The sequence below is a fragment of the Pan troglodytes genome, chromosome 18 (assembly GCF_028858775.2).
Source record: "Pan troglodytes isolate AG18354 chromosome 18, NHGRI_mPanTro3-v2.0_pri, whole genome shotgun sequence".
Taxonomy (NCBI): domain Eukaryota; kingdom Metazoa; phylum Chordata; class Mammalia; order Primates; family Hominidae; genus Pan; species Pan troglodytes.
The window spans coordinates 36,607,619-36,635,349 of NC_072416.2; the positions used below are offsets into that span (position 1 = coordinate 36,607,619).

At 50.3% G+C, this 27,731-nt stretch overlaps 1 protein-coding gene across 1 annotated transcript; it reads right to left on the reverse strand.

Moving 5' to 3' along the window:
• Positions 1 to 27,372, reverse strand: LOC112207901 (polycystin-1). The gene is given in 20 exon segments (XM_054669333.2): positions 1 to 437; positions 1,797 to 1,832; positions 1,942 to 2,002; positions 3,016 to 3,123; positions 6,065 to 6,209; positions 6,373 to 6,472; positions 10,105 to 10,233; positions 16,830 to 16,946; positions 18,602 to 18,728; positions 18,819 to 19,029; positions 19,124 to 19,267; positions 19,354 to 19,407; positions 19,410 to 19,523; positions 21,023 to 21,218; positions 21,343 to 21,595; positions 21,772 to 21,928; positions 22,224 to 22,486; positions 23,530 to 23,674; positions 25,704 to 25,840; positions 27,241 to 27,372. Coding segments are annotated over 19 exon segments (2,769 nt in total). The 5' UTR covers positions 25,732 to 25,840; positions 27,241 to 27,372; the 3' UTR covers positions 1 to 56.
• Positions 27,373 to 27,731: the final 359 nt, after the last annotated feature.

Sequence of the window (27,731 nt, forward strand, 5' to 3'; positions counted from 1 at the left end):
TTTTATTTTTATATTATTTATTTATTCTTTGTTAGTTTCTTGAGATTATCATCCGCTCAGGGTGGAAGCGGAGTGATCAGACACTCGGGAGGTGTCTTGAGATTATCATCCGCTGAGGGTGGAGGGGGATAGAGCGCACATGCGGGAGGTGTCTTGAGATTATCCGCTGAGGGTGGAGCTGAGGGTGGAGCTGAGGGTGGAAGAGGAGTGAGGAGACACTCGGGAGGTATCTTGAGATTATCATCCGCTGAGGGTGGAAGGGGATGGAGCGGACACTCGGGAGGTGTCTTGAGGCTCAGGGAGTTATCCTTTATAGAACATTGTTGAGTTGGAGGAGGTGGCTGGCGGCCCATCCTGGTTTTTAAAGTTTCAGCTGTGAGGTAGGGCCGGTAGGGCAATCCTGAAGAATGACGATGCTCCGCTGCCGCCATTCTGACCTGTAGGGCCAAAGGAGGGAATGTTTTCACACATATTCATTTGATGGACAAAATTACCGCCACCAACACAGTCTGCACCTTCTGTTGCTGGTGATAGATTTTTGCACCTTTCCATCCTCCAGGTTTCAGAATAGCAGTATCAGTGTCATAATATCACCCTTCCACTGAGTACTGCCGACAGCTGGGGGGTAAAGAAAAGTCATTGGGACACACTGTTGTCTCCACATGCCACTGTGTCTGTCTGCAAATGTAGGCAGGCTGGGGTCCTGCCCCAGGGAAGACAGAGTCATAACAGAGTAATACAGAAGCATGTTTGAGACACAGGAGTGTCTATGTCTATCCTCATTCCTCCCTCACAGCCATCACCAGAGCATGTTTCTTGCACCAGGTCAACAGACAGTAAGAGACAGTAAGAGAGGCATGAAAAGCCCATTGTCCACACATGTTGCAGCTTCTTTTTGGAGAATGTTTTCCAGGCCTTTTATGTTCTGTCTCTGATTCTCAGAACTCTGCAAGGTCAGTGTGACCACCCTGCTCCAAATCCAAGAAAACAGAGGTTTCCAGAGGAAGGAGAAATTGTGCCCAGGGTCACACAGCTTGCAAGAGGCAGAGTGGAAGTTGATTCCAGCTCTGCCTGCAGGACCCTCTCATTTCCCCTCTGTTTCCCTTCTTGACAAAGAATCTTCTTCACTCTGGAGGTGCCACCCATGAGAACAAAGAGCTCTGGAGAGATGTGGATTCCTGAAGAGCTGCAGGGGAACTGGGAGAGGGTTTTCTGACAGAACAATCTTACCTCAAGAAGTCAGTTAGGCATGGCTGTAATATTTCTTTTCACTCCCAGGTAATACCAAATTGTAAGTGCACTAGGACATAAAGAATACTTTTGTCCATGCAAAAATGAGGTGGGAATTCTAAACAAAGCAAGTTTTAAAACTGTGTTTCACTTCAAGTGTACAAGTCCCATCACGTGTAATCATAGGACTCGACAGCTTTTGAAGGTACAGAGGCCACACAAGAACCAGCTTAGCTGAGCATCATTTAAGGCCTTCACTTGGAATTGTCCCTGTGGGTAATAAGTTACATTCACTCTTCACTAATTTACAGTCAGGGCCCATTTGCTATTACAAATACGGAACCTCTGACACTTAGAATATTAGATCGGGGCCCCACTGGGTGGGGATGAAGGTGTTTTTGCACAACACGGTTACCAAGAGGGATGGGACTGTGATACTTGTAGGCAGCCTTCCTCTCTGCCATCTCCCTCTGCAGGGCTTAAGCACAGAGCCGTAGGGAGAAAAATGTATCCACGTCCTGACCTGGCAGACTATGTCCAAAAGCAAGGAAAACAAGCAAACTTACCCAGTTGCAAAGAGGCTTTCTTGCAGAAGGGGGGATCTGAAAAAGCCAACACATGAGAAATTGAATGTTGAGAGAGTCTAAGGGCCGTGGCATCATCTGCATCAGCACTGAACTATCCTGCAGCTGCGGGGAGGAAGCTCCTTACTTTGCATTTGTAGTAGTCCTCTGCCCGCCGCCGCAACGCTTGCGCACGTTCAAACAGTTCCCTATGGATTACAATCACTTTCATCAGATAAAGCACCACTTTCAGGATGATTTTAAATAATCTGCCACGTTTCTGTTATCCTCACAACTGTACCCTTACACAATCTATCTCTACCTAGAAAACTTATTTCAGATGGCTGTAAGAGTACAGTCTGAGCCGGTCACGGTGGCTGATGCCTGTAATCCCAGCACTCTGGGAGGGCGAGGCGGATGGATCACGAGGTCAGGAGATTGAGACCATCCTGGCTAATACAGTGAAACCCCGTCTCTACTAAAAATACAAAACATTAGCCGGGCGTGGTGGCAGGCACCTGTAATCCCAGCTACTCGGGAGGCTGAGGCAAGGGAATCACTTGAACCTGGGAGGCGGAGGTTGCAGTGAGCCAAGATCACGTCATTGCACTCCAGCCTGGGTGACACAGCGAGACTCCATCTCAGAAAAACAAAACCAAAAACAAAAACAAAAAACTGTACAGTCTGATCCAAACTGTTGCTATATTGATTCCTCCTCTTGCTTACTGCCTGCTGACTTCTGAGATGACAGTTTCCTTCCCCATTCTCAGTATATCCCTAATTCATCCTTCATTGAGCATCTTTTATCGTAAAGCTGTATTCTCTTTGTATTAATATCCTTACCGTGTTTCACAGGGCAGAAACAGCTGGGCTTATAAACAGGCATAGTCCTTTTGAAGGATGTGGTTGATCCTACAACACACTTTCCTAAGGATGACAACAACTCACCCCACCCCTAGAATGGCTGGTATGAACTGAGTTTCCACACAGTCTAGCTGGCAATGGGGTCAGGAGACGTTTTGCTGCTTCACATCTTTTGGTCACTGGTAAATATTAAGGTACTTTGTTTTCTGTTTTGTGAACTCTCTCTCTCTCTCACGATATGTCTTCTGACCATTTGTTTCTATTTATGCATTTACTGGGTCTAAACATTGTACAAAGGTTAAAAACAACACTCCAATGGGCGTTTCCCAAGAGGGTGGGGTTCAGTTTCTGAACTCACTTGTAGGTTTGTATTTCTTTCATATCCAATTTCCCATTTTCCTCTGCCTCTGATAGCTGCCTCTCCTTTGCTGCATGCTCACGTCCTTTCATACTTAGTTTCCTCAGACTAGAAGGGAGAGAAATGCACACACATGATCCACCAGCCCGTGTGGGATTCCCTCTGCCCTTCTGGCATCTGAAGGCTGTGATTCAAAGATCCCCCCCTGCAACCTTCCCATAAATGAACCAACTGATTCTCACAACTGAAGGAAGAATGGACACCTCCCATTGAGGGACAAAAAAAAGTCACACTCTGGCCTGCTGGCAAGTCACCTATCATTTCCAGCTCATCTTCATAGTTCCATAGTTAGTCCTATTCTTTAGTAAATATAAAGACTATTAAAAGCTTCTATGAGGTGCACTATGTGTGTCTCTGGGGTCAGTCTTGTGCTTGACGCAGCAAAAGCTCATTTTAGTTCAGTGTGAAAAACCAGACCTCACCAATTCATCACAACTAACTCCATCGGAAGCAGAGGATTGCTCCTCATCTGACTCCTCCTGTGTGAGACCCAGAGGCTCATGCCGGAACTGAGACCATCAGCCATAGAGAGATCCTTCCAGAATATGGTGTCATTAACCCCGCAGTTCACTACTGCACTTTGCCATGATTCAGGACTGGAACTCTTGTCATCGACTTTAAAGAACCTGAAAAGGCAATCTGAATGCTGGGCGCATCTATTGAATTAGAAATGATCGGCATGGCTCCTAAGTCAGGGTGTTATGTCCTGAAAATAGGTGACAACTGCAAACCATCCACCCTGGTGTTGACTGACTTTAACAAGGTTCAGTTCACAGAGATTGAGGGCAGAAAAAGGAAACGGCCTAAAAAGGGTAAGTTTGCTGTGTTGCCCTCACACCACTTGATTCATGGTCCTGATCCTAAGGATCTCACCTGATACTTGGTTTTATAGGAAGGATGTGTAAAATTCCCAGAACGCTAGGAAACAGGGACGAAAACACTTCAAAGAGAAAGTTAATGAACTTGTTTCTGACCACAGGGTATCCTTCAGCACATGCTGTCTGGAGTGGCCTCCAACAAGGAGTGTGTGGTGAGGTGCTGAGAATGCAATGGGAGCAGGGTCCTGTCCCCACGCTAAAGAAGCTCACAGTTTAATGCAAATGAGAAGCCAGTGAGGACATCACTACTCCTGCTGTGCACTTGGGAACTAGAAACACAAAACCTGACTCTGGAGGGAAGCTAAGGAAGCATTCTACTCTTGAGTTGACATAAGTGCATCTGAAGCTTCTGATCTCCGATGAGAACAATGGGGGACACCAAACAGAATATAAAACCCATGATTGAATACATCAAATTGCTAACATGGCAGTAAACAGACACGAGGTGAAGACGGAGAAGAAGGAAACCCAGGACGAAAGTCAGCCTCGCATTTGGAACCCATTTCCCTGAGTTTCATTGCTGAATTCCAGAAGGAACTACTGAGATGCAAAGAAGCAGAGCAGCTTTTGCACACATGTGTGGGGTTAGATAGAAAACAAGTGGATTGAGCGTCTGCCAATGAAAGCGACCCATACTGAAGTCCACTGGCTCTGGTTGAGACCCAGAAGGGTCATGCAACAGAATAGAGGTGGACAGGAAATACCCTGGCCTTTGTAGGGACTGAGCCTGCACCGACGACCTCAATTGCAGCCTCTATGGAGGACCCCTGACCATCCCCCAGAAGTAGACTCCCATCTCTTCTGCAGCAAGATAACATGCTACTAGGCCTCAATTCATTGCTAACTATTTTTTAACAAGTATCTCACATTTAACAAAAAAGATCAGTCATATGGCAGCAAAATACAATGTAATATGACCAAAACATGAAAGACTGTGAAAATGAATCTGGAGGTGACCCAAGCATTGAATTCAACAATCCAGGCTGGGTGCGGTGGCTCACACTGGGAGGCTGAGGTAGGCAGATCACCTGAGGTCAGGAGTTCAAGACTAGCCTGGCCAACATGGTGAACCCCTGTCTCTACTAAAAATACAAAAATTGGGCTGGGCACGGTGGCTCACACCTGTAATCCCAGCACATTGGGAGGCCGAGGTGTGCGGATAATGACGTCAGGAGTTCTAGACCAGCTTGGCCAATATGGCGAAACACCGCCTCTACTAAAAATACAAAAATTATCCGGGCATGGTGGCATATGCCTGTAGTCCCAGCTACTCAAGAGGCTGAGGGATAAGAATCGTTTGAACCTGGGAGGCGGAGGTTGCAGTGAGCCAAGATCATGCCACTGCACTCTAGCCTGGGTGACAGAGTGAGACTCTGTCTCAAAAAAAAAAAAAAAAAAAAAAAAAGGCCGAATGTGGCGGCACACACCTGTAATCCAAGCTACTCGGGAAGCTGAGGCAGAGTTGCTTCAAACTGGGAGGCAGAGGTTGCAGTGAGCCAAGATTGCACCATAGCACTCCAGCCTGGGCGACAGAGCGAGACTCTATCTCAAAATTAAAAAAAAAAAAAAAAGGCTGGGTGTGGTGGCTCACGCCTCTAATCCCAGCACTTTGGGAGGCTGAGGCGGGTGGATTACCTGAGGTCAGAAGTTCGAGACCAGCCTGGACAACATGGTGAAACCCCATCTCTAGGAAAAATACAAAAATTAGCTGGGCGTGGTGGTGGGCACCAGTAATCCCAGCTACTTGGGAGGCTGAGGCAGGAGAATTGCTTGAACCCAAAAGGCAGTGAGCTGAGATTGTGCCATTGCACTACAGCCTGGGCAACAAGAGCAAAGCTCCATCTCAGGAAAAAAAAAAAAAGAGAGAGAGAGAAAGGAAAACCAATGCCAGTACTAGCAACTCCTCTTCCCCCAAAAAAATTACAAACAAGAATGTAGGAAGGGAAAGGAATTATACATCTTAAACTAATGAAGCAGAAAGGACAAACTCAATTATGAACCCACTGAATTTGCCACAAATATTGTAGAAAATATTCTCAAGGACTTTACAGTTGTCTACTTTGATTGGCACATGGTTCATACAACAGTATTTGTATCAAGGCACATCTTACTGTTCTTTGGTGGTCTTCCTCTTTCCATTGATTTTGTCATGACGGTTGACTTTTGTTGTCACCTTCATCTTATGGATTTTAGCTCGAACTTTGGTTTTCACCTGTCTCCATAAAGTAAAGATGGCTTCCAGGACAATTTTAATTCCTAGAAAGGAAGAAACTCTTTTCTTTGTGTGCATACAAATGGACCTCAGCCCTTGGTCAGAGTGAGGAGAGGAGAAGGTGAGAAACCTGAGGGCAAGAAGCTGTTCTTTCCCTTTCCAGGGCAAACTCATTTCCACACTATGGGGACTCCAACAGAGCCATACCTTCCTGTCTACGGTGGTTGGACCTCCTGGCTCTCTGCTGTACATCCGTGGATCCATCATGTCCATTTTGAGACGGGAAGAGAGTCTTCAGGAAAGACACCTAGGAAATAATAATATAAGAATGACGGCTGGGCACGGTGGCTCATGCGTATAATCCCAGTACTTTGGGAGGCAGAGGCAGGTGGATCACGGGGTCAGGAGTTCAAGACCAGCCTGGACAAGATGGTGAAACCCTGTCGCTACTAAAACTGCAAAAATTAGCCGGGCATGGCAGCGGGCGCCTGTAATCTGAGCTACTCGGGAGGCTGAGGCACAAAACCGTTTGAAGCTGGGAGGCGGAGGTTGCAGTGAGCCGAGATCACACCACTGCACTCCAGCCTGAGCGACACAATGAGACTCTGTCTCACACACACACACACACACACACACACACACACACACACACACGAATGACATGAGGCTGGCACGGTGGCTCACTCCTGTAATCCCAGCACTTTGGGAGGCCGAGGCAGGCGGATCACCTGAGGTCGGGAGTTTGAGACCAGCCTCACCAACATGGAGAAACGCTGTCTCTGCTAAAAATGCAAAATTAGCCAGGCATGGTGGTGCATGCCTGTAATCCCAGCTAGTCGGGAGGCTGAGGCAGGAGAATCACTTGAACCCAGCAGGAAAAGGTTGTGGTGAGCTGAGATTGTGCCATTGCACTCCAACCTGGGCAACAAAATTGAAACTCTGTCTCAAAAAAAAAAAAAAAAATAGGCCAGGTGCGGTAGCTCACGCATGTAATCCCAGCACTTTCGGAGGCTGAGGCGGGTGAATCACAAGGTCAAGAGATGGAGACCATCCTGGGCAACATGGTGAAACCCCGTCTCTACTAAAAATACAAAAATTAGCTGAGCATGGTGATGCACGCCAGTAGTCCCAGCTACTCGGGAGGCTGAGGCAGGAGAACTGCTTGAACCCAGGAGGCAGAGGTTGCAGTGAGCCAAGATCCCACCACTGCACTCCAGCCTGGTGACAGAGTGAGACTCCGTCTCAAAAAAAAAAAAAAAAAAAAAAATGACATGAATATACTTCACACAACTGAACTGCACACTTCAACACGGTTAGATGGTAATTATCATCTTGTAAGTATTTTACCACAGGTTAACATGTTTCACAACCTGAAAAGGAAGTAATTACCTTCAGCTCTCTGAGTTCTAGAATTTGTAACATTTCACCACCTGCTCCTTCCTGATCTGCACTGGAGCATCTTCCTTCTGTCCCTGCTCTACTCAGAGTTCACTTTCCCTTCCCTCACATCAGCTTCGTTGAGGCTGGTTTGAACTTAACGCAAAACATTCTCACTAATGACTGAATTCCCACCAAGATTTCCGTATTATCACAGTATGCTTTTAATCTTCAAAGATATTAAATATTTGTTCTCATCATAGCTAAAATGCAATGCAAATCCCATCTCAGATGTGGGTCAGATACCTATGAATCTCCTGAGGTAGTCATTGAAATGACTTTTTTCTTGAGACGGAGTGTCACTCAACCATGCTGAAGTGCAGTGGCGCTATCTTGGCGCACGGCAACCTCCACCTCCCAGATTCAAGCGATTCTTGTGCCTCGGCCTCCCAAGTAGCTGGGATTACAGGTGCCCGCTACCATGCCTGGCTAATTTTTGTCTTTTTAGTAGAGATGGGGTTTCACCATGTTGGCCCATCTGGTCTTGAACTCCTGACCTCAAGTGATCCACCTGCCTCAGCCTCCCAAAGTGCTGGGATTACAGGCATGAGCCACCACACCTGGCCTGAAATAATATCTTTCAAATTCTTTGTAGAATTTGTTTTTTCCTGATTTCTGCACATAGGATAAAAAAAAAATCATGTACTAGGATTTCGAGAGAAGCAACGGGTAATCTAAAAAGATGAAAAGAGCAACCACGTCTATCCCACAGCTACTGCTAGATTTCATAGGAAAGGTAGCTGGCCCAGTTTGGAGCTAGGAGAAATGTCAAACACATGAAGAAATGAGAAGCAAAGAAATGCCATCACGCATGAATGCTTCATGGCACCCATGATATCCCTTAGGAGGTAATGGTATAGATGACTAGATGACAAGGACAAAGATGAGAGGTACGAAGTTGTCCAAGTCCAACAGCTCAACTGAACTTTCCTAAATGGAATTGTTAAAAAGTGGTAAATTTAAAAAACTTCCCCTGGCTCACGTGGTGGCTCACGCTTGTAATCCCAGCACTTTGGGAGGCTGAGGCGGGTGGATCATTTGAGGTCGTTTTGAGACTAGCCTGGCCAACATGGTAAAACCCCGACTCTACTAAAAATACAAAAATTAGCTGGGCATGGTGGTGGGCACCTGTAATCCCAGCTACTTGAGAGGCTGAGGCAGGGGAATCACTTGAAGCCAGGAGGTGGAGGTTGCAGTGAGCTGAGCTCACACCATTATACTCCAGCCTGGGCAACAGAGGGAGACTCGTCTTGGGGGTGAGAAAAGAAAAAAAAAAAAAAAAAAAAAAAAGCTTCCTCCAATTTATACCGAAAATTCTCTGTTCAGGAAGGACTAAGTGGCACAGAGAATGTTAAATGTGCCTAGATATCTTCATAGCTCATATATTTTCTGTTTTCTACATATCTTGAAAGGCAGTGCCAAATGACGTGTAATTATCTAGGTGGTAAAACTGAAACATACTTCCTCTTCCCTTGAATATAAAAAAGCATTGTGGTATTAGTACTTTTATCTTGGATCATTGTTCAGAAGGAGGTTCAGCCCCCAGACGACCACATTTTTACTGTCATGAATGGCAAGACAAAATGTAGAGCTCAACTTACCCAAAGGAAAAAAGGCTCAAAAGACAAATTATGGCACAACTTAGCAGCCAAATTCTTACCAAGTACAGACTTTTGACATACTGATCTCTCTCCAGTTGCAAGTGGGAACATGCACTTTGAATGATGTCATTCAAAATTACCCTGCCCAGACACACTTTTCATTGATTCTCTTGGAGGGCAGTTCTAAGAGATTCTCTGGGGCTTTCTCTGCATCATGAGACGCAGTGCAGTTCTGCCCTTCACCTTCCGGCAGTTTGTCACCTCGTCCCTATGACCTCAGAGGAACTTTGTCTCAGGCCAACTGTTTGTTCCTTGGGCTCTTTCATTTCCCCTAAAAATCATTTGCTGCCCCTCTAAATGGCCTACATCTCCATCTATCTCCCTCTCCCCTCACAAGAGGGTGCTCTTTAAGCATCAACCATCCAGCCTTTCTAGCAGTCTCATTTTTCAGCTGGTTCCCATGTTTATGCCTGTTCTATGTTTTTCTTTTCCTGTTAAGCTGTCTGTTGTCAGCTCATTTCTGCAGGGAATCTTCAGAGAGGAGATTGGAAGCTTTCCTTCCACCCATACGATAGAACTATAAAGCAGAAGAGTTTAGAAAGACTTTCCTATTTCAGTGACGAAACCTTATACTCCATCTGTGACAAATAGCACAAAGGTTAAAAAAACTTATTTTTGACCAAAAGCTCTGTTGACATTCTATTAAACAAACACCGACTTATTTAATTTTCATAATGTAAATGGCAGGTATTTTCATAATTCTTATGCTAATAAATCATTTCCCTGATTTTTGGGGTAAAACCACATATTCATAATGAAGTCCAGAAACGTGAATTGTTTCATATAATTTATTCTTATTTGTGATTACAAGTATACCTCTACAGAAAGTTAGTATACTCACAGAAAGGTAACTTGTGCAGAGGGAGATGGCAAATTTATAACTTCTCAGAAACACAGTACTGATAAGTAACCAAAGACTTCCACCAAAGTCAGTCCCACGATGACGAAGGTCAGCCAGAGTATTGATAACCTGGAATAATAATAGTTGAAATAATGAAAAGGTCAATGACACTGACAATATTTCACTCAGAAAGAATCATCCTTAGAAACCGTCAACCTCCTCCAAAAGGTAACCACATCCCTCAGATATCACCGTGGGATTCCACTGCTACAAAAAAGAACAGAAGTTAGAAGTCTCATGTTTTTCAGACGGCTGGTAGTGTTTTTAGGCATTGCAAATGTGGGGTGTTGTCTTTCTTGGTATAAAGCAGGGATATCCAATCTTTTGACTTCCCTGCCTATATTAAAAGAAGCAAAGTTGTCTTGAGCCACACATAACATACACTAACACTAACAACAGCTGATGATCTAAAAAAAACCTCTTTTTTTTTTTTTTGAGACAGAGTTCCGCACCACTCAGTCGCCCAGGCTGGAGTGCAGTGGTGCAATCTCGGCTCACTGCAACCTCCAGCTCCTGGGCTCAAGCCATTCTCCTCCCTCAGCCTCCCGAGCAGCTGAGATTACAGGTCTCTGCCACCATGCCCGACTAATTTTTGTATTTTTAGTAGAGATGAGGTTTCACCATGTTGGCCAGTCTGGCCTTGAACTCCCGACAGGCGATCTGCCTGCCTCGGCCTCCCAAAGTGCTGGGATTACAGGTGTGAGCCACCGTGCCCAGCCATTTTGTTTTTGTTTTTGTTTGTTTTTGAGATGGGGTCTCACTCTGTCACCCAGGCTGGAGTGCAGTGGTGTGCTCTCGGCTCACTGCAACCTCTGCCTCTTAGGTTCAAGCGATTCTCCTGCCTCAGCCTCCTGAGTAGCTGGGAGTACAGGTGCCTGACAGTGCACTCAGCAAATTTTTGTATTTTTTGTGGAGATGGGGTTTTGCCATGTTGGCCAGGGTGGTCTCGAACTCCTGACCTCAGGTAATCTGCCCGCCTCAGCCTCCCAAAGTGCTGGGATTACAGGCATGAGCCACTGTACCTGGCCAAAATCTCCTAACGTTTTAAGAAAGTTTACAAATTTGTGTTGAACTGCATTCAAAACTGTCCTGGGCCACATGCAGCCCGTCACTCATGGCTAAGACAAGCTAAGTATAAAGTAATTATCTTTTCTTTTTGTTTGGAGACAAAGTCTTGCTCTGTCACCCAGGCTAGATTGCAGTGGCATGATGTCAGCTCACTGCAACCTCCGCCTCCCAGGTTCAAGCGATTCTCCTGCCTCAGCTACTGAGTAACTGGGATTACAGGCGCCTGCCACCACGCTCGGCTAATTTTTGTATTTTTAGTAGAAACAGGGTTTCACCATCTTGGCCAGGCTGGTCTCCAACTCCTGACCTCATGATCCACCTGCCTCGGCCTCCCAAAGTGCTGGGAATACAGGTGTGAGCCACTGCACCTGGCCAGTAGTTATCTTTTCTTTAGTTATTTGTTTTTTAAATTGATGTATAACATTGGATGCATTTATTATATATCACATGGTAAAAGAATCCCTCTAAATAATACTTCTCTCTTGGATTATATGAATCTTTGTCATTTAAAGCTCAGCATAAGTAAAAAAAAAAAAAAAAAAAAAAATACAATGAAGAGATTACTTCATTCACAAATAAGAATCCAATTTTAGTGCTTAAAAATTAACAAGGTGGGCCGGGCGTGGTGGCTCACGCCTGCAATCCCAGCACTTTGGGAAGCCGAGGTGGGTGGACCGCGAGATCAGGAGATTGAGACCATCCTAGCTAACACGGTGAAACCCATCTCTACTAAAAGTACAAAAAATTAGCAGGGCATGGTGGCACGCGCCTATAGTTCCAGCTACTTGGGAGGCTGAGGCAGAAGAATCACTTGAACCCGGGAGGCAGAGGTTGCAGTGAGCCGAGATCGCACCACTGCACTTCAACCTGGGTGACAGAGCGAGACTCGGTCTCAAAAAAAAGAAAAAAAATTACCAAGGTGGAGATCATGAAAATGGCATGAATAGTGTGGGATTTCTCTAAGATTGTTGACATTAATTCCATTAGACTCTTATGTGAGTGAAGACAAAGACTTCCCCTGAGTAAGTTCAGACAGCTTGTGATAACATTTCTACATCGATTCCTCAGGATTTAACTATATATTCTTGAAAACATCTCAATTTTAAATGTTTCTTTCAAGATGGTGAATTAAACAGAGATAGCCCTTCAACAGGTTGAACTCAGCATATGCTGAGTCTGAAATGGAAATGATGGAGTTAGAGAACCATACAACAATGGTAATGATTTCAGAAACATGGTGTTGAGCAGAATAAAGCAGACACAAAAGAGTACCTATGGCATGGCATGCATCTGTATACGCGAAATTCCAGAATAAGCAAGCTAACCTATGATAAGAAAGAGACTGGCTGGGAAGAGTGAGAGTTCACTTTCTGGGGTGACATAATCGTGTAGATCTTGGCTGGGCACGGTGGTTCACGCCTGTAATCCCAACGTTTTGGGAGGCCGAGGCGGGTGGATCACCTGAGGTCGGGAGTTCAAAACCAGCCTGACCCACATGGAGAAACCCTATCTCTACTAAAAATACAAAATTAGCTGGGAGTGGTGGCACATATCTGTAATCCCAGCCACTCGGGAGGCTGAGGCAGGAGAATCGCTCGAACCTGGGAAGCAGAGGTTGCGGTGAGCTGTTATTGCCCCATTGCACTCCAGCCTGGGCAACAAGGAAGAAACTGTCTCAAAAAAATAAATAAATAAAATAATGTAGATCTTGAAAGGGGGTTGGTTTATGCTGGTGTATGTACTTTCCAAAGTTAGTAAACTTACACTTAAGGTTATATATTTTGGCCAGGTGCGGTGGTTCACGCCTGTAATCCCAGCACTGGGAGGCCGAGGCAGGCGGATCACGAGGTCAAGAGATGGAGAGTATCCTGGCGAACATGGTGAAACCCCGTCTCTACTAAAAATACAAAAATTAGCCAGGCGTTGTAATCTGAGCTACTCAGGAGGCTGAGGCAGGACAATTGCTCGAACCCCGGAAGCGGAGGTTGCAGTGAGCCGAGATCTTGCCACTGCACTCCAGCCTGGGCGACAGTGAGACTGTCTAAAAAAAAAAAAAAAAAAGTCATCAAACCAGATGACACAAACCAAATGACATTTCACTTTGTTTTGGTCCGTTTTGTTTGTTAGAGACAAGAGTGCAGCGGGGCCATCTCGGCTCACTGCAACGGCCAGCTCCTGGGCCCAAGCGATCCTCCCACCTCAGCCTCTCCAGTAACTGGGATAACAGGTACGCACCACCAGGCCCGACTAATCTTTTTTGGAATTTTTTGTAGAGATGGGGTTTCGCTATGATGCCCTGGCTAGCCTTCAACTCCTGGACTCAAGTGATCTGCCCACCTCGGCCCCCTAAAGTGCTGGGATTACAGGCCTGAGCTGTGTCATTTCATGCCGCGTGACACAGCCCAGTAAAAAGGAAGAAACCCCGCGGGTCCAGCGTCTACTCACACAGGTGGACTGATGGCTGATAAATCCCAGCAGGAGCCAAAAGAGAAGCCAAAAGAGAAGCCGAAAGAGCAGCCACAGCACCCGTCCACTCACACAGGTGGACTGATGGCTGATAAATGCCAGCAGGAGCCAAAAGAGGAGCCAAAAGAGCAGCCACCGCACCCGCATGTCCTGGTCCTTTCAGGCGCCCTGAGGCGGCCAGGACAGAGGTGGAGGTGGCTTAGGGCAGGGGGGAGGGAAGGGGACGGGGACCGGGGGCCGGATCTGCGTTGGGGAGGGGGAGGGGAAGGGGAAGGGGAGGGGAAGGGGGGAAGTAAGGGAAGGGAAAGGAGGAGAAGGGGGCTGTTGGGCACCTGGAGGAGGTGGAGGAGGAGGAGGAGAAGAAAGGGTCTGGGAAAGGATCCGGTTCAAATTAAGTACTCAAGCGCTGGTGGAAGGCTTAGCTACAGGTCACAGAGAAGATCAGGGAAGCAACACGACACGTGGGGCAAGGGAGCGTGAGCCTTAGGAGCAACTAGAGGGAGACTAAGGTTCTGCTTTCCACCAAACCTTCTTCGGTCTGGGCCCTCCCTTAGCAACCCTGGGGCTTCATACTCCCTCTCCACCAATCCCTGATGACCCCGGTGGTGCCTCACAATGGACATTCCAAGTAGCGCCCGCATCATTCCAATGACCCCTCCCCCATCTCAGTCCCCCACACTCCTCCCAAGGCCAGGTCCTCTCTGGAACCTTCACAAACCTGATTTCTGGTCCTCCCCAACCAGCTCCCTGTCCCTGCTTCTGGGCGCTCCTTCCTTCCTGAGCTCCCAGGGTTCCTCAAGGTCACTTTTGGCGACAAAACATAAAAAACAAATGATGGCAGGATGGCAGGAAGAACCTCATACCCAAGCAGAGTGCCAGGTTTTACAGCCTCCGCTCAGCCATTCATATCCTAAGCAACAAAACATCAGCAGGATGCGGAAGGTCCCGATAGTAAACCATCTCCATCACATCCATGTAGCCATCCGCCCATCAACCTGTATCTCAGGAACAAATGTACATACATTCATTTTAAGCATGCATGGTACATTTACAAAAATTAACCTGACTTATTTTATTCCAGCAAATCTCAATATGTTTGAGAGCAATCAAATCACACAGCATGTTTCTGATCATATAACTGTGCTAGAAGTCAATGATTAAAAGCTAATTCAAAATTATTATTTGCTTGGAAATTCAAAGTGCCCTTATAAGACATAAACATAAGAAAGAATCCAAAATGAAACAAGATTGCCTTTCAACTCAATGATAAGATCATAACATGGCAATAAAATGTCTCCCTCTGGCCTGGGAATTCCTCTTTGTGGCACAAGGTTGTGTGATCTCAAATCACCCCTAACCCACCTAGACATTTTAACATCCGAAACCGAGTGATGATGTCCTTATCTATATCATCTTACTGCCTGTGTGTGTGGACTTTAAATTCTGAACCCAAATGAGGGGGAGAAAACCAAGTTGACTTTCATGATTGATCTCTCAGGGATGTCCAAGGAATCTGTGCATTTCAAGAAACAAAGTTCATCAGCTTCTCTCCTAAGGTATTTGCCCACAATACCCAGAGGGCTTGGCAGCATCATGTGTGATGGGTGGGGAGCTCCAAGCAGGTGGGCAGGACCCAGGGGCCTGGTGACCAGGACAGACCCCCACTGTCCATCACCTTTCCTGGCCCTGTCCTCGGCTAAACTTCCCACAGGCCTTCTGCCCGATCACACAGAGTGTGCCCAAACTCACTCAGGCCTCTGGCAGCTGAAAACCACTGCTTTAAATCCCTTTACCATTTACTATGACATAAGGTTATTGTTAACAGGAAATATTCTATTGATGCTACAAATGGAAAGCCAATGCCTTTACCATAAATAGAAAAACAACCCTAAGAAACAAGCAAAACAAAAACAAAACAGGGGCTGGGTGTGGTGGCTCACGCCTGTAATCCCAGCACTTTGGGAGGCCGAGGTGGGCGGATCACAAGGTCAGGAGTTGCAGACCAGCCTGGCCAATATGGTGAAACCCTGTCTCTAATAAAATACAAAAATTAGCCGGGTGTGGTGGTAGGCGCCTGTAGTCCCACCTACTTGGGAGGCTGAGGCAGGAGAATAGTTTGAACCCGGGAGGCAGAGTCTGCCGTGAGCCGAGATTGCACCACTGCACTCCAGCCTAGGCGACAGAGCGAGACTCTGTCTCAAAAATAGCAACAACTACAAACAAACAAAAAACAGGGTTAACAAAACTATGGAATTCAATTCTACTTATATGCTGCAGCCATGTTCCAGCCCTAGATTTGGCTGGGCATGGTGGCTCACGCCTGTAATCCCAGCACTTTGGGAGGCTGAGGCAGGCAGATCACGAGGGTAGGAGTTCGAGACCAGCCTGACCAACATGGTGAAACCCCGTCTCTACTAAAAATACAAAAATTAGCCAGGCATGGTGGCACACGCCTGTAATCCCAGCTACTCAGGAGGCTGAGGCGGGACAATCCCTTGAACCCGGGAGGCGGAGGCTGCAGTGAGCCGAGATCGTACCATTGCACTCCAGCCTGGGTGACAGAATGGAATGAGACTCTGTCTCAAAAAAAAAAAAAAAAAAAAAAAAAAAAAAAAAAAAAAAGAAGCCCTAGATTTCGGTTGTGTTGGTTGTAAAAGGAGAGACCCAGTAAGTGGGGGTTGTGCCGCAGATTGCTACCCACAATGGACGGGTCACTGAGCAGGTCCGGCCAACTGGGTTCCCTCGCTGGAGGGCCAGCACACCAGACTGCAGGTGGCGCGGGGTCAGCAAGGTACCAGGGGATGTGTCACACACACACCCCACCCCCGTCCAGTCACGCACGGACACCCTGGGCTTCCGAGCAAACCTGCTCCCAGGTGGTGTGACCACATGGAGCCACAGACACCCAGCAAGGACACGCAGCCCTCACACCCCCGGCACCCCAGACACAGTGACCTGCACCAGGGCTCGAGGTTTCTCTAGGGAACCCACCTCTTAGAATCATCCAGAAACAAGTCACTCTTCATCTGTCCAGCAAAGGCCTGCTAAGAGGTGCACAGTGTCTTGAGTCCAAGCTGCGCCAAGGCGGCAGGACCCCCAGCCCAGCCCAGGACCCCCAGTAGAGCCCTCACCTCAGCGTGGAGGCCTGAGAACGTGAGGAAGGAGCTGTCCAGCATGGACGAGTCCAGGCAGCTTTCAATATCCAGCACCTGCTGCCCGGCAGGTGTGGGGCTCGGGCTCCCAGCCACCTGCAGGACGAGGGCAGTGGTCAGCAGGCGGCAGCTCAGACCTGCTCAGGACAGGGATGAGAAGCCACCCCCTCAGCAGACAGGGCAGAGCCCGGTGCCATCTGACAGAATGTTCTAGAATGCTGGATATATGGGACATCTGCACCGTCCGTGATGGCAGCCGCTCGCGACGTGTGCCACTGAACACTTGACAGCAGACTGGTGCAGCTAAGGAACAGAGTTTTAAATTTCATTTTTTTTTTTTTTTAGAGGGAGTCTCGCTCTGTCACCCAGGCTGGAGTGCACTGGCGCAATCTCAGCTCACTGCAACCTCCACCTCCCGCGTTCAGGCGATTGTCCTGGCTCAGCCTCCTGAGTAGCTGGGATTACAGGTGCCTGCCACGATGCCCAGCTAATTTTTTGTATTTTTAGTAGAGACGGGGTTTCACTGTGTTGGCCAGGCTGGTCTTGGAACTCCTGACCTCAAGTGATCTGCCCGCCTCGGCCTCCCAAAGTGCTGGGATTACAGGTGTGAGCCACCACGCCCGGCCATCATTCCATTTTAATTAACTTAAATACGAGCAGCCACATGTGGCCTCTGGTTCCTGCCACGGACTCGGGAGCAACCCCTCCTGGTCGCGGCTTATGCGCCTTCTCTGTGTGCTGCTGGGGTTAGTTTGCATGTAACCTCTTGAGGACCCCACATGTGTATTCCTAAGGGGTGCGGCCTACCGTTTCCGTATGAATGGGAAGAGTTCCCACCTGCTGTATTCTTGGAAAGAGGCTGTGAAGGATTGGTGTTAATTCGTCCTTAACTGCTTAGAAAAATTCTATCGTGAAGGCTCTGAGCCTGGGCTTTTCTTTGTGGGATTTTTTTTTTTTTTGGAGACAGAGTCTTGCTCCGTTGCCCAGGATGGAGTGCAGTGGCGCAATCTCGGCTCACTGCAAGCTCCGCCTCCTGGGTTCATGCCATTCTCCTGCCTCAGCCTCTCGAGTAGCTGGGACTACAGGCACCCGCCACCATGCCCAGCTAAGTTTTTGTATTTGTAGTAGAGACGGGGTTTCATTGTGTTGGCCAGGCTGGTCTCGAACTCCTGACCTCAAGTGATCTGCCCGCCTCGGCCTCCCAAAGTGTTGGGATTACAGGCGTGAGCCACCGTGCCTGGCCCTTTTTAATGTTTTATATAGATGGGGTCTTGCTATGTTGCCCAGGCTGGTCTCAGACTCCTGGACTCAGATCTGCCCACCTCGGCCTCCTGAAGTGTTGGGATTACAGGCGTGAGCCACCACACCCGGCCCGGCCACTGGGAGGTTTCTAAGGGACCAACTCGGCCTCTTCACTTGCTATAGACGTACTGAGATTTTCTTCTGGAGTGCATTTCGGAAGCGTGCACAGCCGCGTGCTTGCTTCTTCTGAGTTATCTGGCGTGCTGCTGTGCAGTTGTCCGTGGCGTCTGCTTAGCAAAGTGCCCTCGTTCTTTCACGATTCTGGCTTCTGAGTCTTCTCTCTTTCTCCCTGGTCTAGCTAAGGCTGCTCAAGTGTGTTGACCCTTCCCGAGCAGCCTTTGGTGGACGCCTTTCCCTCTGGCTGCAGCATTGGAAAGTGGCGGCCCTGGGCATGGTGCCGAGGCCCAGGCTCCATTCCCAGTACTCCCGGGTCCCCAGCCCCAGCCCACCTTGCTCCGGGACATCCGGAAGAGAAAGAGGATGGCCAGGTAGACGGGATAGACAACCACGCTGGACACCAGGCCAACAGCGACTGTGTCGACGCTCAGCGGGCTCAGCCTGGACACACGCCCCGTGCTGTGTGGAGGAGAGGAGGCCACACAGGTGAGGCTGAGGGGCAGGAAGGGCTGGGCAGGAAGAGGCTGTCCCGACCCCTACGGCACCCACCTGTAGGCAGAGTCACCAACAGCCCCGTACCACACGGCGTTGGCGCCCAGGAAGAGGCAGATGAGGAGAACGCAGCAGGTGGCCCTCTGGATGCGAGTGAAACAGCTACGAGGCAGCCGGTCCCATATGGAGAGCCAGATGTGCTTGTCAAAGAAGCCGCGCTGCAGCTCAGCCACCAGCAGGCGCCGGAAGCGCAACAGGGCTGCGTCGCCTAGAAGGCAGGGAGGGCCGCACTGCAGGAGGCCACGGGGCAGGACCACCCTGCCCAACCTCCCACGGAGTGGGAACATGGAACGAGGCCTTACTCGCGGCCAGCAACTCCTTCTCCACCAGGCCCCCGTTGGCCTCCGTCTCCACCGAAAGCCAGTCATTGACCAGGAAGAAGGGGCTGCGTGCCGTCTGCAGGTCCCTGACGATGATGTGCTGCAGGAACCAGGCAGGGCTGAGCCCTGCAGAGGCGCGGGAGGGAGGTCAGGCTCGCAGGGCACCCCAATGCGGGGGCAGAGGGGCAGAGCTTGGCAGGGTCCGCACAGACCTTTGTTGTCGTGCCACACTCGGATCTTCCACACGCTACCCAGGCTGTGCGGGTGGCGATCCGGAAGATGTCCAGGCTGTTGCGGTGGAAGGCTCTGTCGCCGTCCAGGTGCCAGTGGCTGCTCCGGCTGTCCACCCCATACAGCATGATGCCCACGTGGGCCGTGGTACCTGGAGGGCAAGAGGGAGGGGTGGGAGGCTCGGTCTGCTGCCCAACACGTGTGGCATCCCAGGCAAGTCATCTCAGCTTTGGCCTCCGCGCACTCAAGGAGCCACACAGGCAGTCCCGGCTTTGCACGGCTCTGCCATACACGAGGAGCTGCGGTTACTGCAATTTGTCCAATAAACAGCAGGACCTCAAGGACATGATTAAGTTACATGGAAAGAACTGTAACTTGTGACATGCAAACATGGCTGCACACGCCTCAGTCCACACCACAACCAGTGACCCGCACTGCACACCTGTCCACGCCTCAGTCAAGCCACAACCGGTGACCCGCACCACACACCCGTCCCTCAGTTCATGCACAGACTGCAAAGCGTGAAGCTGTGTCACCTCCTCTCCCAGTGACAGACCCAGGTGACAGTATTTTTTCTCTTTTTTTTTTTTTTGAGATGGAGTCTTGCTGTGTCACCCAGGCTGGAGTGCAGTGGCGCAATCTCAGCTCACTGCAAGCTCCGCCTCCTGGGTTCACGCCATTCTCCTACCTCAGTCTCCCGAGGAGCTGGGACTACAGGCGCCTGCCACCACGCCGGGCTAATTTTTTTGTATTTTTTAGTAGAGACAGGGTTTCACCGTTAGCCAGGATGGTCTCGATCTCCTGACCCCGTGATTTGCCTGCCTCGGCCTCCCAAAGTGCTCGGATTACAGGTGTGAGCCACCGCGCCCAGCCGACAGTTTTTAAAAGTAGGTAATCAAAAGAAAGAACTGGGAAATGAAGATGAAAGCAGCACGGAAATAAAAAATGGGAACACGGCCAGGTGTGGTGGCTCACACCTGTCATCCCAGCACTCTGGCAGGCCGAGGCAGGCGGATCACCTGAGGTCAGGAGTTCGCCTGGCCGACATGGTGAAAAATTAACTGGGTGTGGTGGCATGCACCTGTACTCCCAGCTACTCAGGAGAATCGCTTAAGGGGAATGGCTTAAACCCAGGAGCTGGAAGTTGCTGTGAGCCAAGATCACGCCATTGCACTCCAGCCTGGGCAACAGAGCGAGACTCCGTCTCCAAAAAAAGAAAAATGAAACCAAAAAGGGAATGCCAGAAGGGCAATTCCAATGAAAGGAAAATGGAGGTATTGAAGAAACAGCCACGGGGAGGGTGCTGGCGCCTCCGTCTGAGAGACGAGCTATGCAGTCAGGATTGCGGGTGGATGCACGGTCTCCCACAGTGGTAGCGATGCTCACGTCACTTGTGGGGCCACGCTACTGTGCAGAACGTGGGCTGCCCACCCTGACTGACTGGCACCTACTTCCAGCTGGGAGCTGTCCTAGTCCTCAGGGACAGTGAGTGCTCACGAGGTCATTCCCAGGATGAACACACGAGCCCTTCACACAGCACTGCAAAAACTGCCTTGTTCTGACGCCTGCAACGAGACTCACTCCCAGAGGGTGCAACCAGCACAGCCGGTGAGAGCAAGGGAGGCCCTGCCACCCCGCTGCGCCCCTCACCTGAGCCCCGGCCCCAGCCTGTCTTGACGAGGATCTCGTACTTGAAGCGGCCCCGCTGCCCACAGAAGGGGATGGCGCGGCCCCGGCTGGCATCCAACTGGTCCAGCTTGTGCAGGATGGCGGCCATGACCATGTAGGTCACCAGGCACACAGCACATGTCAGCATGACGATGTAGTTTACATCCGCTGTCGGCTCCTGTGAGGACACAGCCGCCAGGCCCAGGAGGTCACGTGCAAGCTGTGCCGTCTCAGGATAGAGCCAAGCCCACCCAGGCCCTCCTCAACTCTGCAGAGGCTCCCAGGAGCACAGGGTCACTCACAGGAAAGACAAAGCGGACATGGCTTGGGGGCACGAAGAGGCTGGCGCCGAAGGCGGTGAGGTGGCAGGTGAGGCAGATGGCCTGGCGGGGCGAGGTCTCCTCCAGGGGCAGCAGCCCCTCTGTCCGCCACACCACGTCCTCCTCGCTGAAGTACTGGCACAGGGACGTGTACAGGCCCACGGACACCTCCAGCGCCGACCAGCGGAAGTGGCTGGAGAGGTTCAGATGGTAACTCCCTGCTGGGTCTCTGCTCCTGGGCAGGGAAGGGGCAGTGGATGTGAGCCCAGGCTCCGCCAGGTTGGATGTCAGAGTCCCCCCATACCCGGTCCAGTCCCCTCGCTGCCTGCCGTCCCCATAGGGCCAGTAACCCGGGCAATGCTGACCCATGATGCCCTGCCCTGCCCTGCCAGGCCAGCCCGCAGAGCTCACCCCGGGGAAATGAAGAAGGTGTAGGGCCGGTGGTCGGCACCCTGGAGTGACTCTGGGCGGATCCTCCTGCTAGCCGAGCAGTTGTGCTCATTGGGCCGGGGCTCCGAGTGCAAACAGACTGCCAGGTAGGGCTCGGATTCCTCAGACAGGTAGCGGCCTGGGGCAGAACGCGCACGTCACACGCCTGCCGGGAAGCTCAACCACCCGGGGGACACCCACGATGGCCCTCCTGAGCCCACCCTCTGCCACGGGCCTGAAAGGCCATAGGAGCCTCTGCACCAGAGCTGGCACCTGCTTCTCCGTGGCCCCCAGCTCCTCTCCGGCCAGGCCCCCAGCAGCCCATGAAACAGAAAGCAAATTTCACCAGAGACACCCATGGAAGCCCTACGAGAAAGGCCTTCCCCCCAAGAACAAGGCCAGGGGGCCGCGTGTGCCCCACCCACTGCACGCACCGTCCAGCAGCGTATAGTTGAGCTGCAGATGCAGCACGGCCGCAGGGTTGCTGCTGTCCAGGGTGACCACAGCACCGACGGAGGCCTGGGGCTGGACCACAACGGAGTTGGCGGAGCTGCGGTGGCCCCGGGCAGCCCAGTCCGAGTTGTTGGGCACCTTCACGGTGATGGCATGCTCTGAGGCCAGCCGCTCGATGGGGATCTGGGCGCCGGCCCGTGTCTGGAACGCCATCGAGGCCACCTTGGTGGAGACGGTGTAGTTGCTGATATAGCCAAAGGGAAAGGGATTGGAGTCCACCAGAAAGATGAGCTGCACCACGTCACTGAGGTTGGCCAGGGCCCTGCTGAAAGCCTAGGGGATGGAGAAGTGGCAGCCAGGCCCTGGGGCGCCGCCATAGCACAGCAGGCTCTGCGGGTCCGATCGCTTGCCCTGGGCCACGATCTCCTCACCCGCCAGCGTCAGGTGCTCCTCATTGAGCACGCGGGAGCGCGTGAGGATGCGCATGAGGGCAGAGGTCAGGTTGTAGGCCTGGGACGCCACCATCCGCGATGGTGACTCGGCTCCCAGCTCTGAGGGCTGTGGTGCCCACACGTCTGAGCTGGCCAGGTGGATGAGGTCTCCTGCAGACAGGCGTGAGGTCAGTGCAGAGACAGGGAGGCAGAGGGAGGGTGGGGGCAGGCAAAAAGGGGGAGCCAGAGGGTGGGGGCTGAGAGAAAGGGGGAACCTGAGGGGGCAGAGAGCGAGGCGCAGGCAGAAGGAAGGGGGAAGCTGGAGAGAGAGTGGTGGAGGGGGAGGGGGAAGGGGATGGGGATGAGGATGAAGATGAGGGGGATGATGGGGAGAGGGAGGAAAAAGGAAGGAAAAGGGTAGAGAAAAGAGAAAGGGGAGAAGAAGAGGAGCAGGAGGAAAGGGAGGGGAAGGGGGATAAGGGAGGGGAAGGGGAATAAGGGAGGGGAAGGAGAATAAGGGGGATAAGAAAGATGAGGGGAATGGACAAAAGGACGGGGAGGATGGGGGGGAAATGGAGAAAAGGGGAGAGAGATGGAGAAAAGGGATGGTAATAGGGAAGGGGGAGGGGGAGGAGAATGGGAATTGGAGGGGGATAAGGATGGGAATTGGAGCGGGATGAGGATGGGAATTGGGGGAGGGGGATGAGGATGGGAATTGGGGGGAGGGAAGGGGGACGAAGATGGGATGGGGCAAAGGTGAGGCGGTTGTGGGGAGGAGGGAGGCAGACGAAAGGGCGGCATGGGGCGGACGGGCCACGTGGGGCGGACGGGTGGCATGGGGCACAGGCCGCGGCACCTGTGATGTTGAGGATGCTGTCTCCGATGGCGGTGGGCGTCACGGTGCCCGCGGTGGTCTCTGCCTGCAGGATGCGCATCATGGCCTCCAGCTTGTGCAGCGTCTGCTTCAGGCATGAGCAGCATACGAGCTCCCTGCTGGGCCCCTGTGTGGAGCCAGCAGTGTCCAGTCCTGCTCCTGGCCCCACTCCTTGCACATGCCCTCCTCTCTACACAGGTCCTCACCTGGCTCACACCCCCAGCCCTGCAGCTGGAGAGCCCACTTGACTGGACCCCCACAGCCTCCTCACTAAGCATTTTCTGTGGCTCTGCATGACCCAGGGCCTCCACCTGGGGACCACGTGATGCAGCGCACCGACCACACAAGGCATAGTCACATGAGAGAGGAGGAGGGGAGAGAGGAAAGGGGAGTGGAGAAAAGGGGGGAGAGGAGAGGGGAGAGAAGGGGGAGAGGAGAGGGAAGGGGGAGAGAAGGAGGAGAGGGAAGGGGGAGAGAAGGAGGAGAGGGAAGGGGGAGAGGAGAGGGGAGGGGAGAGAAGGGGGCAGAGGGGAGGGGAGAGAAGGGGGAGAAAGGAGAGGGAAGAGGAGGGGAGGGGAAGAGGGGAAGGAGGGGAGGGGAAGAGGGGAAAGAGGGGAGGGATGAGGAGGGGAGGGGAATAGGAAAGGGGAAGAGGGGAGGGAAGAGGAGGAGAGGAGGAGAGGGGAAGAGGGGAGGGAAGAGGAGGGGAGGGGAAGAGGAGGGGAGGGGAAGAGGAGAGGGAGAAGTGTTTCTGGAGAAGACACAGCACTCCAGGCAGAGGGGAGAGTATGTGCAAAGGCCCCGAGGAGGGAGTGAACTTGGTGTGGGACTGCAGAGGACCACTGTGGCTGGGGCCCGGCGAGTGAGGGGACAGTGGGAGGAGATAAAGAACGGGTTAAGTGTCAAAAAAAAAAAAAAGTATCTTATTACAAGAGAGCTGGAAATCCACTCCACTGCTGGAAGGGAAAGGTTTCCTAAATATCTATCACTTATTATGAACCGGATATTAATCGATCTCCTATAACAAATCGACCTGTCGAGTTTTTGTAATTAAGCAGTTAGGGGAGTAAGCTGGCACATGAAACACCAGTTCCAATTCTTCTAGTTTCTCTACAGAGAAACTAAGACCTGACGATGACATCTGCCGCCGCTCGACATCAAAACATTATAGAAATTCACGAAGGGATCTACAGAGGTGCTCCTGAAACCCATTTCACACTGCCTTTCAGGCCACAGAGACCACAGTCAACAAGAAGCTAAGATCCTGTTTACAGCTTCTTCCCCTGCGCTGGAACAAATACACCAGAGAAGGTGGGGCACAATGGCTCACACCTGTAATCCTAGCACTCTGCTAGGCCAACACGGGTGGATCCCCTGAGGTCAGGAGTTTTAAGACCAGTCTGGCCAACATGGTGGAACTCTGTCTCTAACAAAAATACAAAAAAAAAAAAAAAAAAAAAAATTAGTTGGGCATGGTGGCACGCACCTCTAGTCCCAGCTACTCGGGAGGCTGAGGCAGGAGAATCGCTTGAACCCGGGAGGCGGAGGTTTCAGTGAGCCGAGATTGAGCCACTGCACTCCAGCCTGGGCAACAGAGCAAGACTCCATCTCAAAAAAAAAAAAAAAAATATATATATATATATATATGTGTATATATATGTGTGTATATATATGTGTGTGTATATATATATATATATATCAGAGAAACTCACTTGGCAGTACAGAGTGGTGTACACCAAGGACACTTTGATACCTAAGAGGGTTCACTTAAGCCCTGCCATAACCCTGAGAAGTAGGTATTAAGATCTCAATTTTCGGTGAAAACTGAGGCTGAGAAGCAGCAAATGAATTTACCCAAAGCTATTATTCCTAATAATATAAAGCCAGTGTGCTCTGCACTGTACCAAAGGCCACCCGAATCACCAGTCAGATTTAGCGTACGGCCAGGACAAGGAAACCTCCTAAATACAGGGGTCCTTCCACTGAGAGAGTATAAATGCTTCCTGATTATGCGTTGCATAACAGGTGGGCGAGTGGAGAGGCAGAAAAGGAAATCTGACTTGCCTACGTTTACAATATGCCTGGGATGTTAGTCTTTCTTGACATCCACAAGGCGAGCGTTTTTCCAAATAAGAGACTCCATAAGCCGTACATACCAGAGTGATGGCGTGAGACAGGGAACATCTCAGCATGTAGCCCGTCTGCCTGAACTCAACTGCAGACACGTCATCCTCCAGCACTTCCACCTCCAGGCTCTTGTTCTTCCAGCACCAATCCTCATGCATGATGCTTACTGCAAAAGCAAACACCAAAAACGGACACGTGGGCGTGGAGCACACCACCTCCCTGCACGCCACCAGAAACAATGATCATGAATTAACTAATTTTAAAAAGCAGGTGTGTATGTAGACATAAAGATAGAAATATACACATACATATATTTATAACTAGCAGTATTTGGAATAAATTACTGCTAAAGAAAACCTGGAGTCGAGCGTGGTGGCTCACGCCTATAATCCCAGCACTCTGGGAGGCCGAGGCAGTTGGATGGCTTGAAGCCAGGAGTTCAAGACCAGTCTGACCAACATAGCAAAACCCCATCTCTACTAAAAATACAAAAGTTATCCAGGCATGGTGGTGCATGCCTGTAATCCCAGCTACTCGGGAAGCTGAGGCAAGAGAATCTCCTGCACCCAGAAGGCGGAGAGGTTGCAGTGAGCCAAGGTCGCGCCACCACACTCCAGCCTGGGTGACAGAGCGAGGCTAAATTTCAAAAAAAAAGAAAGAAAAACTCGAACCAATGTCCATTACATCAAGAAAGAAATCTAATGGGGCCTGTAAGATCAGGCTGCAAGTAAGGTATTCAGGGATCCACAAACTTTTTCTGCAACTCTTTTCAGTTTTGCAGGCCACATGCTTTGTCAGCCTCAACCACTCGACTTGGCCACTGTTACACATGAGCAGCCATAGAGAATCCATAAACAAATGGGCAAGGCTGTATTCTAAGGAAACTATGCTTATAAAAAAGGCAGTTTTTGTAGTCTGCCAAGCCCTGCCATAACAGAAAATATTAATATAATTCCAGAAAAAGCAGTCTGTTTTATAAGCTATCCACTGTCAGCAGCCCCAAGCTGATTTCTGAAAAAGCAGAAATACAGGCAAGAAGTGGCTTCTTAAGAAGGGCAAGGAAAAGGGAAGTAACATTTGTGGGCACCAGCTACTTAGCTGGCTCTCTGCACAACGGGCTTTATAAACTTTACTTCTTTTAGTCTTATATTCTGCAGAAAGGTTCTATTACGTCTATTTTACAGATGGGAAAACTGAGTTTCGGGGAGGTCAAGTACCTTGCCATGGCCAGTACTCAGCACCAGTACTGCTAAGTTAGTAGAACACATCAGTGGAACTATTTCACACTCCTTTTTCTGGCCTTTAGAAATAAAATGCCATACGTCGGGGCACCCTCCCTTAACAGAAGCAGCCAGTGGGCTGTGCAGACAAGGTGGCGGTCAGCTCAGGGCCTGGACTCCTCCATGCTTGTCCAACGCTAAATAATGCAGTCAAGGTCACGAGGCAAAGACGACTTAAAGCAAGGAAAGGTACATGGTCGTGATACAATTTGAGACCTGAGTTTTAGAAAGTTTACAAAGACAAGAAGTGTGTGAGGGCCACAGGATGTTGCATTCCAATTCTTACTTTTGTATTTTCCAGGGAGCACGTTGTCAAAGGTGAAAGTCATGGCGTTGACCTTGCCGGAGAGCTGGAGGCTCCGCTTCTCACCCTGGCGGCTCAGGGACTGTAGAGTCACCAGCAAGTCACCGCAGGTGTCTGCAGGGAAAAGAAGGGAGGGCCCCATGTGACCCCTCATAAGGCTTCAGCACAGGTTCGAATCCTAACCCTATGTAATAGCTTCTTGCTACTGCTGAGCTCCTAAGAGGCAGTGGCCGGAGGCGGACGGGGTGCTTCTTTCAAGCTAACATGCACCCACTTGACTCCAAGAAGCCTCCCTCGCATGCAGGTGATCAGTAGCAAACAACAAAGGCAAAAGGAAAAGTTTCCCAAATCCCACTCCTACCGGCTGACTTCTTTGAAACTATGTGTTCTTACTTTCCAGTGATATCTTACCCAAACAAGAGACTTTCCCAGAAACTGATGCCAAGAACTGTACAAAGGCCATATCCATCACG